This window comes from Mytilus californianus, unplaced genomic scaffold (assembly GCF_021869535.1).
Source record: "Mytilus californianus isolate M0D057914Y unplaced genomic scaffold, xbMytCali1.0.p SCAF_4, whole genome shotgun sequence".
Lineage (NCBI taxonomy): Eukaryota > Metazoa > Mollusca > Bivalvia > Mytilida > Mytilidae > Mytilus > Mytilus californianus.
Genome location: NW_026262690.1, coordinates 39,050,292 through 39,062,971, shown reverse-complemented (window position 1 = coordinate 39,062,971; position 12,680 = coordinate 39,050,292). Strand labels below are relative to the sequence as shown.

At 31.5% G+C, this 12,680-nt stretch overlaps 1 protein-coding gene across 1 annotated transcript in view; it reads left to right on the top strand.

Moving 5' to 3' along the window:
• LOC127698261 (protein ECT2-like) overlaps window positions 1-12,680 on the top strand; it is a 48,982-nt gene that overhangs the window by 33,761 nt on the left and 2,541 nt on the right. The window contains exons 14-20 of the mRNA XM_052201640.1: window positions 579-660; window positions 1,220-1,298; window positions 4,449-4,568; window positions 6,125-6,263; window positions 8,030-8,193; window positions 9,861-9,952; window positions 11,921-12,080. Of these exons, the coding sequence (XP_052057600.1) occupies window positions 579-660; window positions 1,220-1,298; window positions 4,449-4,568; window positions 6,125-6,263; window positions 8,030-8,193; window positions 9,861-9,952; window positions 11,921-12,080 (836 nt within the window). The remainder of the gene's footprint in view (window positions 1-578; window positions 661-1,219; window positions 1,299-4,448; window positions 4,569-6,124; window positions 6,264-8,029; window positions 8,194-9,860; window positions 9,953-11,920; window positions 12,081-12,680) is intronic.

Here is a 12,680-nt window from a genome sequence, read left to right as displayed (position 1 = left end):
GTAGAGGAGCATAATGTTTTCCTGTCAAGGTAGTTAACCATGAAACTGTAGTAGCATCAACTTAAACTTAGTATACACTTGTTTCTTTCGCTGTGAACTTTTTAATTTTTTGCTAAATTACAGTTATGGGGCTCTTTTCAAAAAAATAAAAATAAAATTTCGACAAAAATTGATCGTAAGTTATACTGTCATTTTTTCTTGTAAGCTTTTTTGTGAAATGAGTCACTGACTCTGATTTGAAGGTTCACTGAACAAGGATGATAATTATTATTCTTTATTTAAAGAGGATTACACAGTCAGCTATATAACTAATCTTCCCTGATACTGTGAATCCAGTACATTCTTAGGTAAAAGTTCTTGGTCAAGGTAGTGTACCATGAAGTTGTGGTCACATCAACTTGAAACCAATTACACAAGCTCATTATGATGTGAACTTTTAAATTTGCAAATTAGAGATTTTCCCTGATTTCACTGTTCTCTGAACATGCAAATGTGGTGGTGTGAGTGGGGTATGGTGTCCTTGAGACATTCATAGTTTTTTTTCTTCAAGAAGTGAAAAAAGAAATTTTTGATTACAGATATTTTGAAGCATACAACAAAGGATAATCCAGATTATACAAAAGTAGAAAAGGCACTGCAAGTTGCCAAAGAAGTTATGACGTAAGTAGTGTTTGTAGACATTCACATTAAACAAAGTTCAAAATCATGCCATTAAACATATGATAAGGGTATTTGGTATGAAAAAAATATAGAGGTGTTATAAGAAAAAAAGTATAGCATGGTGCTACATTGTATCCCTATAGATGTTCAATCATTCTGATTATGAAATAAGAGATAAAAATGTAAAATGTTATTGTCGTTTCTTAAAATTTCATATTAATTTCACTGGCATTTTAAGTATATGCACATCTTCATCAGCCAATAGTGCTTAATTTATTAATGGGTATCTTCAACAGCTAATAACAATGTCATATTAATGAATGATAATTTTCAAAAATCATCAATAATGCCATTATTCAAGATTAATCAACAGGTAACCTCAACCACCAATAATATGGCAAATTTGTTAATTGGATACCTTTTTTGGTGTTACAGTCAAATGTTAGTACTAATAGAAAGTTTTAATTATTGTAAAATTGAGCTTGTCATATTGTTATCAAATTAACTTCTGATTTAATGGTAATAGAATTTTTCTAATTTAATCTTTAATTTCTTATAGTCATATAAATGAAGACAAGAGGAAAACAGAGAACCAGGTTGTGATGTTTGATATAATGAATGATATAGATAATTGTCCTGTAAGTGTAATTGATAGTAAATACAGAACAAATCTGTTTAATAAAGCCAGGTTATTTTAGACCAATTGTTCTAAACATGGAATTTACACAACAATGCAAAAACTACAACTTAATTAACCAGTAATAAAAAAATGACCAATTACACTTTTTAGATCTGTATTGTAGACAGCCTTAGTTATACATGTACCTACTCTATGAGTGTGGGCTATATTGCTATCTCCTTGTCTGTCTGTCTGTCCATCCATCTGTTTTTTTTTTATTAAAACAAATATTTATGTCACACTTTTCTTAGGTACTATTTTACACGATTACTTCATATCTGGTAAGTAGCTTCACAGTGATGAGTTGTAATGTGTGTGCAAGTACTTCCTTTTTTCCCATACTTTGAATTTTGTGTGCAATCTTGTTTTATATCAATGCTATTTTATGTCATCCCCACATATGTTTGGTGATATATTGATATTGTCTTATCAGAACTGTCACTCCATCACAAAATGTTGTCTGACAATTAATTTTGGAAGCAAACTTGGCAAAATTACTTAACACCATTTGCAGTTTTAAGGGGAAGAGGAAATAACCTGTCTTCCCTTCTGTATGCCTATCTGTCTGTCAGTCTGCCTATGTGCCTTGTAACTTTATGATTTGCATTTATAAAAGGGATATAAATCTGACTAAATGTTAAAGGGTAAGCCCAGCTCATCAGAAATGGCTAGACAAATATTGAAGTTTTAGAAAATTAACTGAGGATATGCAGAAAGGATTATAATCCCTTTTTACATGTTAAAGGGGACGTAATTGAATTTACTAACTACAATTTGGTGTTTCTGTTTGTCCATCTGCCTTGCAATTGCAACTTTACACAGTTGAAGAAAAAATCCTTAGAATGTTTTTAAAGGAATTTAAAGCTGATAAGGAGATAAACTAATTTACCTACTGCAATATTGTAAATTGTGGTAAGCACTACATATCCTAAAAAGTCTGAAGGATATTGTTGAAACTGTACACAGATTATTAAAGAACACTGCCTGAGGATGTGCATAAAGGATATAATCCCTTGCCTATATGTTAAAGGAGAGATTATGAATATTTATATAGTATTGCGAGTGTAATAACAGTTCTAGTTTGTGCAGCTAAGCCATAGCAAATCATGGAATGATAATAAAGGGAAAATTACAACATATTTTATACACTTGTGCTCTATTTAAAAAAAAAAATCAAATTTGTCCTGAAACAGTCCCTTTTTATGCAAAATCTGAAAAATATTCCCATTATGATATCACAGTAAAATTTTTCAACTTATGTGAATTTTTCTGCTGATCAGATAATTTACTAACAGTGCAGGATAATTTTGTGTAAAAAACAAAACTTCAATAACTACATTCTTATTATATCATAAAACATTTTTTTTTACCTTAAATTTTTTTAAAAATTTTTGGGGTTTCTCATGCCAAAACATGGACCACTATTTCTACTTATATTGATTGAAAGCAATATATAGGAGTATCCTTTAGATGCCTAAATAAATATATCATCCAGTTTGAATTTGTTATACATAGTGTAGTTCATTACCTTTTTGAATTTTGTTATTTTTATCATCTTTTGATCAAGGATCCGGAAATTTTTTCACACAATTTCGGTCATTTTGAGATGTCTTAAAAGTTGGTTCCCTTTTTCAAATTGTCGATATCGAATGGTCACTAGATTCATAGCATCAACGAACTTGTATTGGCTGTTTCATCGCATTTACTTCGTGAATTTTCTTACCATTTTACTCAAAACGTTCAAGAACAGTTTGGGAAGGCAACAGTTTAAATTTGAAATGATTTTAATGACTCAAAATGGTAAATTTCTCAGAACGTTTCTTTCGATTTTAGACCAAATGTAAACCGGAAGTTTTGCGACAATTCTAAAGTACGATTAATTCAGGATTCGTTTCCGGGATTCGTTTTGTTTATCAAATTGACAGGAAATCACCGGGTTTTAAATTTTATTATCTTTGAAAGTGTTTGAATATAACAGATATTAGTTGCACTCGTTTAATTAAGCCTGAAATCATTTTGCATTTCACGATTAAGTGTGCTATCTGCTGAAGACAATTTCACGCATGTGTATTACATAGTTAATAAAGCACATGTGTTACTCGAGAAAAATTATTTTTTTCTACGTAAATTAAATTAAGGTTTAATTTTCAAATCAGAATTATTGATTGTCTTTGCTGCAAAGTAATGAAATAATGAATACAGTTGTCATGGAATTTTAATTTCTTTATGATATTAGATCTGAGCTTGTGATCATTGTCAGGTGTGAATTTAAAACACAGGTAAAAGGTGACTGTTTTATTACAGGAAAGGGATTTTAAAACAAAAAACAAGTGCAAAATGGCAATTAAGAAACCTGATCTCAATGAAATGACGGAAATAATTTCTGTAAAAAAAAAAAAAATTGTCCTAAATCCCAATTTTTCGTTTAGGACAAATAGCTTGCAACTTAGAATATGACTGGCAAATATGACCATTTCCGGACCCTTGCTTTTGATTAAATATTTATTGACCTCGGATAAGTTTCCAGGATTATCAGCACAGAATAATTGGTTGTGTCAGGCATTTAGCCAATCTTTTTTTAACTACACAATATATGATATGGAAAATTAGAACAGGCTTACGACAGTAAAGATACAACATTCTCCATCTGGATTATAACTTCTTATCATATAGAGAAATATATAATGACTTATAAATGTCAGGAATAGCTCTTAGACAGTCTTTACCAAAATAGTTTTATTGGATCCAAGACACTTTTGATATAAGGAAACTAATTCTTTTGTTGTGTCGCCTGATAGTGAAGCTTTTGAACCCTTTAGGGATCACTTCGGTCAACTTTTGTCGTCCCCCTTTCACTTCATGTTAAAAAACCATAACTCCTTGAAAATAACTGGACATAATTCAATCAAACTTGCACAGATTCTTCTAAAAGGACAAGACATTATGAATCTGCTATTCGAAATGTTTATCTGAGTGATTTTTGGGGTTTCCCATGCCAAAACATGGACCACTATTTCTACTTATATTGATTGAAAGCAGCAAGTGACACCTTCCTTGAAAGACTTACATTTTTAAAAAAAAAATTTGATTGACTGTTTCTGTTACATAGGCTACACTACTGTCATCACACAGAAGATTTGTATCCAAGATAGATGTGATAGAATTGTCAGATGAGTTATGTGGAAAAGGTTTACCTATGTCTTTATTCCTGTTTACAGACAGTGTAGAGGTTTGTATTTTACTTGTCTTTCTTAGAAGTTGCCTGTACTGCTTCACACAATTTTTGTCTCACCTTGACAGAGTAAAAAAGCGAGACATAGGTATGCTGTTTCCAGCGTCGGCGGCGGCGTCAACAATGTATTAGTTTGTGATTAGGTCTAGTTCTAGTGGTACGAGAAATAGTTTAAAGGTTCACTGTTATCTCAATGTGTTTATTACATTCAATTCGTGTGGGAAATATGATTTGATCGATCTATATGAGATGTAGAAAAAGGGGAAAAACGGAGGTTGACTGGAAATTTTGAGGACGGAGCTACTTATTTGCACCACGTTTACTTTATACATTGTGTATGGTGCAATACGCTATGGAATCGAGCAACTGGTGTCTTCTTTATTATATGGCAGATAGAACAACAAAATAAATGAAGATTAAAAGTTGTTTTTATTCAAAATTCAACACAAATACAATAATTTACACCTTTTATCTGTTAATTACCTGAAAATGCAGGTAGCCTGATGAAAATTTTACTAAAATAATTGCATAACATTACAGTTCATGCTCTCCTGAGCATTTTTTATGCACTAACTTTGTCTGTATCTCTAATAATAAAAAAGATACAGCAGTCTGAAAAGGAATATACTGTTCTAATGAATGAACCCAAAAAAAATGCAGCAGCAGCAGCCATTTTTCTATTTTTTTGTGTAGCGTTGAAAGGGTTAAGATGAACCACTAATGTTAAGTCAATGATATTCGGTATACAAATGTATTGGCATTTGCAAGTTTCATTTCCATGGAGATTATATAACACCTTGCCCTAATTATGGTTCATTGACTTTGAAACTTTTACATACTTTACAAGTTAATATTTGGGTTTAGGTTTGTTTAAAGGGAACGACTTGTGAAAAGTCAATGGTATTTGGTTTGCAGTTGTATTAGCATTGGCACATCTCATTTCCATGGAGATTGTTTAGCCCTGTACCTTCAGTCATGATTCATTGACTTTGAGTATTTGCATAACTTACATGTTAAAAGTATTGCTATTTTAATTTCAACATTTGCATTATCAAAATAACAAATAGGCGAGACATATCTCTGTGTTAACAGTTTATGTACATTAAGAAGTTGTATGGTTGACCTGAAAATGAATTTTCAAGTACTTTATAATTTTTGCTTCAGCATGTCAATGAAAATCAATCTACAGAAGTATAGGTTTGAATTGCCTTTTTATTTCTCAACCAATTAACATCTAATATAATTACCTATGTGAGTAAATAGTGTAACATTTAACAGGTATCTCAGCAACATGTGATATAGTCTTGTGGTGTACCATTTCAAAAATTAACTTTTCAGTGAGATTATTTAAGAGAGGTCATATGCATTGTAATGTTAATCCGGCTTACTTTCTATGGCATTTGAACTCTGGTGGAGAGTTGTCTTTTGGCAATCATACCACATCTTCTTATTTTTATATTTCTCTGGCCACTGAACATTGAAATTACAATTTTGTACATGAAAAAAGTTTGAAATGAAGCCATAACATTTAATCGCATTGATCAACTTTTCAGATGTGCAAACGGCGGTCGAAATATACCACTAGCATGAAAAGTCCAGCCACTCACAAAACACCTCAGAAGCCCTTCAAACATTTAGTGATGATACCATTACCCACAATAAAACGGGTGTTAGATTGTAATGAAACTGAAGGTAAGTCTTTAAACATTAAGTGATGAGGCAGTTTTGGGAGGATGTGGCCCCCCTGCTGCGTTTCTAAACGTCCTGCCCTTTTTTTGAAGAAAAAAATATGGCACCATGCCCCTTTTCCGCCTTATTTTATAACGCCTTGCTGTAATTTAAGATCAGTTCTGCTATTCATCATTTAATTAGACCATTTTAAGTTATTTCCCTCTGATGGAAATCATTTTAATGGCTGACATTTTATTGAATTTCATAATAATGTTTGAACATTTTTGAAGATACTGAGAATAAATACGGTTTATAATTGAATCAAATAAGGACAACAGCGATTTGTACCTCAACAAAATTAAAAATTTAGACCATTTAAATGGAAACCATGCAATAGTTTGAGTTATAATTTTTTTGAAACATAGAATAATCATTATATAAACAATCAGCTGTTTGTTTATTTTTTCATTGTAAGTATGACAGATATAACTATTTGTTGGATTGGGTGTTTATTTACAACAGCCTTCTTACTGTTGTTATCTAAATAGAATTAATGCTAAGAGAATAGCTGATATAGTTTTTGTCTCACCTTGACGGAGGAAAAAAAGCAAGACATAGATATGCTGTTTCTGACAATGGTGGTGTCAACAATGTATAAGTTTGTGATTAGGTCAGTTTATGGGGAACCACTAGTGGTAGGTCAATGATATTTGGTATGCAGTTGTATTATCATTGGCACATCTCATTTCCATGGAGATTGTTTGGCCTTGTACCTTCTGTCATGGTTCATAGACTTTGAATATTTTGCAATAACTTACATGTAAAAGTATTGCTATTTTAATTTCAACATTTGCATTTTATGATCAAAATAACAAAAAGGTGAGACATCTCTGTGTTAGCAGTTTATTTATAGATTTCAATATTTTTTTCATTGTTTGCACTGAATATTCAATATTCTATTTTAATACACATCCTTAACACTAACTACTAAGCTTGTTGTTTTTAAGTATGGATATATTGCTGTGTGAATGAAATAGATTTTTTGTAGAGCATTACCTTGTTGAAAAGAAATAACTTGTTAAAATCATTTATAGTACAATGTATCAATAATTCTTTTAAAATATTTTAACATTTTGCATTTAGGAATTTCCTTTAAATGAATAGAAATAAACATGCCTGATATCATATTTTTGACCTTTTCAGCATTTTGAAACTTATGGGGAAAACAATTTTTGTCGATCCTTCGACTTTTGTCGAAAAAGCGAGACATAGTGATCCTACATTGCGCCGTGAGCTACGGCAGTGTCCACAAATATTCACTCGGTGGTTAAAGATTTTGAAATTTTAAGAACTTTCTTAAACTATCCTAGATTTCTACCAAACTAGGACAGCAGCTTGTTTATGATCATAATATAGTATCCAGAAGTAAATTTTGTAAAAAAAAAATCCATTTTTTCCGTAATTTACCTCTAAATTGACCAGGAGGAAAATTTTTTTAAATTTATTTCCTGTTTTTCAGTATATTACTTATAAATGGACTTAGTTTTTCTTCCAGTTAACATTACATACAGTCTGCAGTTAAAGTTTTTAAAACATTTATTAGATTCATAAACCATTTCAAACGTTTTATTTCATTAACTGTAAATCAATTATGTGCATTCCCCTATCACACTGAAAACATAGACAACAGCAAAAGTAGGCGAGACACTGGGTTCCGCAGAACCCTTACGAATTTTTCTTGTATTAACCCTCAGACATGTCAGATTATAATAAACATTGTTTTGCAGATTGTCGGAATGCTTTTGGACTGATCTGTAAAAGTACTTTAGATACCAAGGGAACAAGCAGTAAACTATATAGTTTTATGGTAGACAGTGAAGAAACAACAAAGAAAGAATTTGTTACTAGTGTTGGGAAGAGTATTGTCAATTTGAACTGTGTATCGGACTATGTATGTTTAATTTAAATGATCTTTATTATCCTCTAATAAACAAATATAGTAATGATACCATCCATCTCTCTGTGTGTATAAAACTTTCATGATCTTTATTATCTTCTGATAAACAAAGAATGAAATGCTACCATCAATCTATGTGTGTATAAAACTTTAAAATCTTCTTATCCTCCCCTGGCAATGAAGTTGCAGGATGATAATAGTAATGCCATCTCTGTCTATGTGTAACTTAATTAATAACAACTTTGTAGGCAATGAAGAGGTTTTGTTTTTAATTATATTCTTCATTAAACATTTTCAGTTGTTCTTTCATGAAGATACATTGAATCCTGTTTTAGGTTGAAGGTCAAAATCAAGGTCACTTTATGACTTTAATTAATAATGCTTTTAAATAGTCTCAATAGAGGACCAGTTCAATATCTTATCTTCAGTAAAAATTGTTCAATGCTTTGTAAGAAGAGCCAGAAACCTGTAAATTTAAGGTCAGATGTCAGGATCACATCATGACTTTTTTAATAGGAGATTCAAGATTGACAGCATCATGCAGCAGCACTTTTTCATCCAATCATTGTCAGTTAGTGAATGCTTAGTGGCCATATTTACCTACAAGGTCACAGTGAAAATATGACATAAGGAGATCATAGACACTTTAGAACTCAAGTTTTGTATTATATCTTCATCAAACATTCTTTAATGCTAGAGAGTTTAGAGAGATTGTTTCAATTTCATGTTCATATTCAAAGAGAAATGTGAAGGTTTTGTGATTTAACAGATTTTATGTTAAATCTCCTTTGCAGGGCCTGTAAATAAGTTGTTCACAGAAATATATTAATGACAAATCCCTTCCATTAAATACAGATTCAATTGATACAGTGTTGAAAACTTTATTTTTATTTGCCTGGTCACATTCATTTCTTTAACTGCATATTTCTTACGAGGATTGGTGTTAAGGATTACTGTAAATTCAGATGTTATTGTGTGCATTTATTATTGCAATTTTTCAAGAAAGGACAAAATTATAGGGTTAATTATTGCAATTTCAGGAAAATCTAAATACAGATATATGTATCGGATATCAGAAAAGAGTTATTATTGCGATACCGCCGTGGTCGCATGAATAAAAACCTGGCAATAATTTCTGAATTTTCAGTAGTCATAAGGATTTGTGATAATATTGCAATTTAATGCACAATTGAAAAAGTGACAAATAATGTGGCGGTATACAGGCGCACAAATACACACACAAACACAAGGTTGATATTGCCCTACACCAGCATTTCATACAAGATTTTTTCTAAGCTAAGGAATGCATATTTACAAAAACAAACACACCACCATTTCATACGAGATTTTTTCTAAGTTAAGGAATGCATATTAACAAAAACAAACAACACAGCTACTGATTGGGTTTACTATTATTCCATACCAGGTTTATTGGAAACAACTGCTTTTCAATGAATAGCATCAAAAGAAAATTTTCAGAAACAACAAAGGGATCCCATGTTAAAACATTTCCAGTACTTTTTTCCTTTTCAGTTTAAATTATTCCTCAGGTTTTCAAAGTTTGTGTTGAAGAATTAACAGACATTGCACAGACAGATTTACACTTATTTGGAATTTTGAATATACTTTTTAATGAGAATCTGATTTGCATTTGTTTTCAGGATAGTCTTGTTCTTTCTGTAGAGGGTAAAGACTTACAGATAAGTACCAGTGAAGTTGAAAGAAAAACCCATACATTGAGCAGAGCAGCTAGGTATTGTTATGAAAATGTATTGCCACATGTTCCAATATTCTTGAAAAATGTTTTTTGTCTCGCCGTCTACAAAAGTTGCATAATGTAAGGGTATGCGTTTTACAATCCTCGTGACCACTTTTCAGAGCTGAACATGACTGAATTACTGCGCATGTGTGTGTTCTATAAACAATGAATATTACGATCAGATTGGATAGTTAATTAACTACTGTTTGGATTATATTTGCTATATTTTCTTTGGAATTTTTTGCATTTATTTCAATAAATTTATGGCAATATGAATATTTCCAGCCATGTGTCAAGAAAGGTAGTGTTCATTTGACTGTGACCTCCTTTTTATGGTTCATTGGTCAATGTTCAATTTTCTTTATGAGGTCTGTTTCTCAGATACTTTCAGCAATACGCTAACTGTATTTGGTGAATGGTATTATTGTAAGGTGTACATGTCTATCTGGCTGGGTTCATCTGACCTTGACCTCATTTACATGGATCATTGATAATTTTAAGTGTATATGATATTTGTAGTAAAACCTCCATATTACAGACTTTCAACATTATTCAATCATGCTACTGTAAATTCAGAAATTATTGCGTTCATTTGTTATTGCGATTTTTGAAGAATAGACTATAATGTGAAATTAATTATTGCGATTTCATGAAAAATCTGCATTCAGATATATGTATCAGATATCAGAATGCAAGTTCTTAATATAGTGCGATAATCATCAAGTTGCATTTTTCACATTTTTAATAACCTCACAATAATTTCTGAATTAACAGTAAGTGAATCAGGCTAGACATTTAAGCATGTGAATTAAAAAGAACTCTGCCTATAAGCAAAAGGAGTAACCAAAGAGTGCTTACTTATGAATACATTTTTGTATTTATTATACATGTAGTGTATTTACTAAATTTAAGAAGGGAGGGTTGCCTCCCCTAACAAAGCGATACTGAATGATCTTTCATACAAAGAAATATATGAATTGTATAAGTTATTCTATTCTTTTTGTATGTGAAAGGATTTGCCATTGCCTTTTGTCCAATCTCCGTCTTTTAATGTACTTATGAACTATAAAGACAAAATTGATGACTACATAAAAATGGATTAGAACAAGTGGAACAGAAAATTTTGACAAGGAATATCATAAAATGATTTTTATTAAATCTACCAAGCTCTAAATAGCTTTTGTCTCATTACAAAGAATGTGAGACAAGGATACTAATACAACAGCATGTGTGGCATTACTTTTATATAAAGTATCATGTTCAGAAGGTAGCTGGATGATCCATTAGATTTTCAAAAGTTATTGAACAATTGTCTCATTCTTAGAAATGCACCTGGCACCATACAATTATCTGTCTATTATGTTTGAAATCAAGAACAATATTATACAAAGTCAATTCCTTTAATTTACTCTCTTAGACTGTATCATAACTGGTTTCTGTTGATTCAAATGTTTATTATAAAATGCTACTGTATAAAGGGATGGGCAGGCAAATTATATTTTAAAGATAAATTTGATTGTGAAGTTGTAACTCTATACCAAACATAAATGCAGTGGATCTTTTTTGACACCAGGATATGACCTACTGGTAGTCTGTCAGATGTTGACTCCAATTATGCAGGCCTGAGCTATTTATAACTTATTTCTCTGTGACATCATCTCATGCATGCAGTTGATTATGTCATTTACATAAATAAGCAATTGCTCTGAAATATTGTCATCATATTGATTGTATTATAAATGAATGTCATCATTCTTTATTCTGGCTTCCTCCACCAATTAAAACTGGCTGTCATGATGTAGCCAAGAGTACTGAAAATGAAACACCAACTATCAATTATCTTGCTTTAAAGCTCTATTCTGAATAACAAGTGTGTTTACAAAAACTACACCAACGGTCATGGAAAATTATATTGAAATTTATAATATACAATATTTATTCAGATTTTGATTTCTATTTTAGGTTAGGGAAGAGGGTGAGCAGAGCATTCTCCTTTAACAAGACACCCAAGCTAAAGAGAGCTGTGTCTAGTATTTCTCATGTATTTAGTCCAGGAGGTGTGCCACCTTCACCTGGTGGAGACCTCAGGGGGAAGAGATTAGCCAGTTGTGTAGATCTTACAGTAAGTTTATGGTTCATTATAGATAAAAATAAAAATATTAAACCTATGTAGAAGAAAATAAGTCCTGTTAAGAATTTCTCAGATTGCTGTTTATCCTATAATGCCCTCTGTGTCATATCTAATGCATCAGCTTTTATGAGGCTCCATACATTAGTATGTCCAAGTGATAAGCTTTGCATGAAACCACAATAAGTTTGTCACACAATAAATGGAAAGCATTTATATCTTAAGGTCCTACATTTTTATAACCTCAGTTTTGTGTTCCAATAAAAGCTTGTGTTTAGTTGCATGCAAAATTTCATTAAAATATGTGTGATTGCTCACATATGATACCGATTACCTAAACATGAAAATATGCAACATTGCCTACAGGATAGACATAGACTAACAATGTTGGGGGGAGAGGGGGGGGCTTACAGGGTTATCACTGTGAAGAACATATAAAATCTAACATGTTCCACAGATGTTTGTCATTCTAGCAAGGAGATTCCATGGGATTTAAAATGACCAAAACCCCCTGTAAATAAACATTCTCTGTTTGGGTACCATATTTGTTTGATTGATAAAAGTGGGAGTCCCAACTTGTGGATCATAAATACA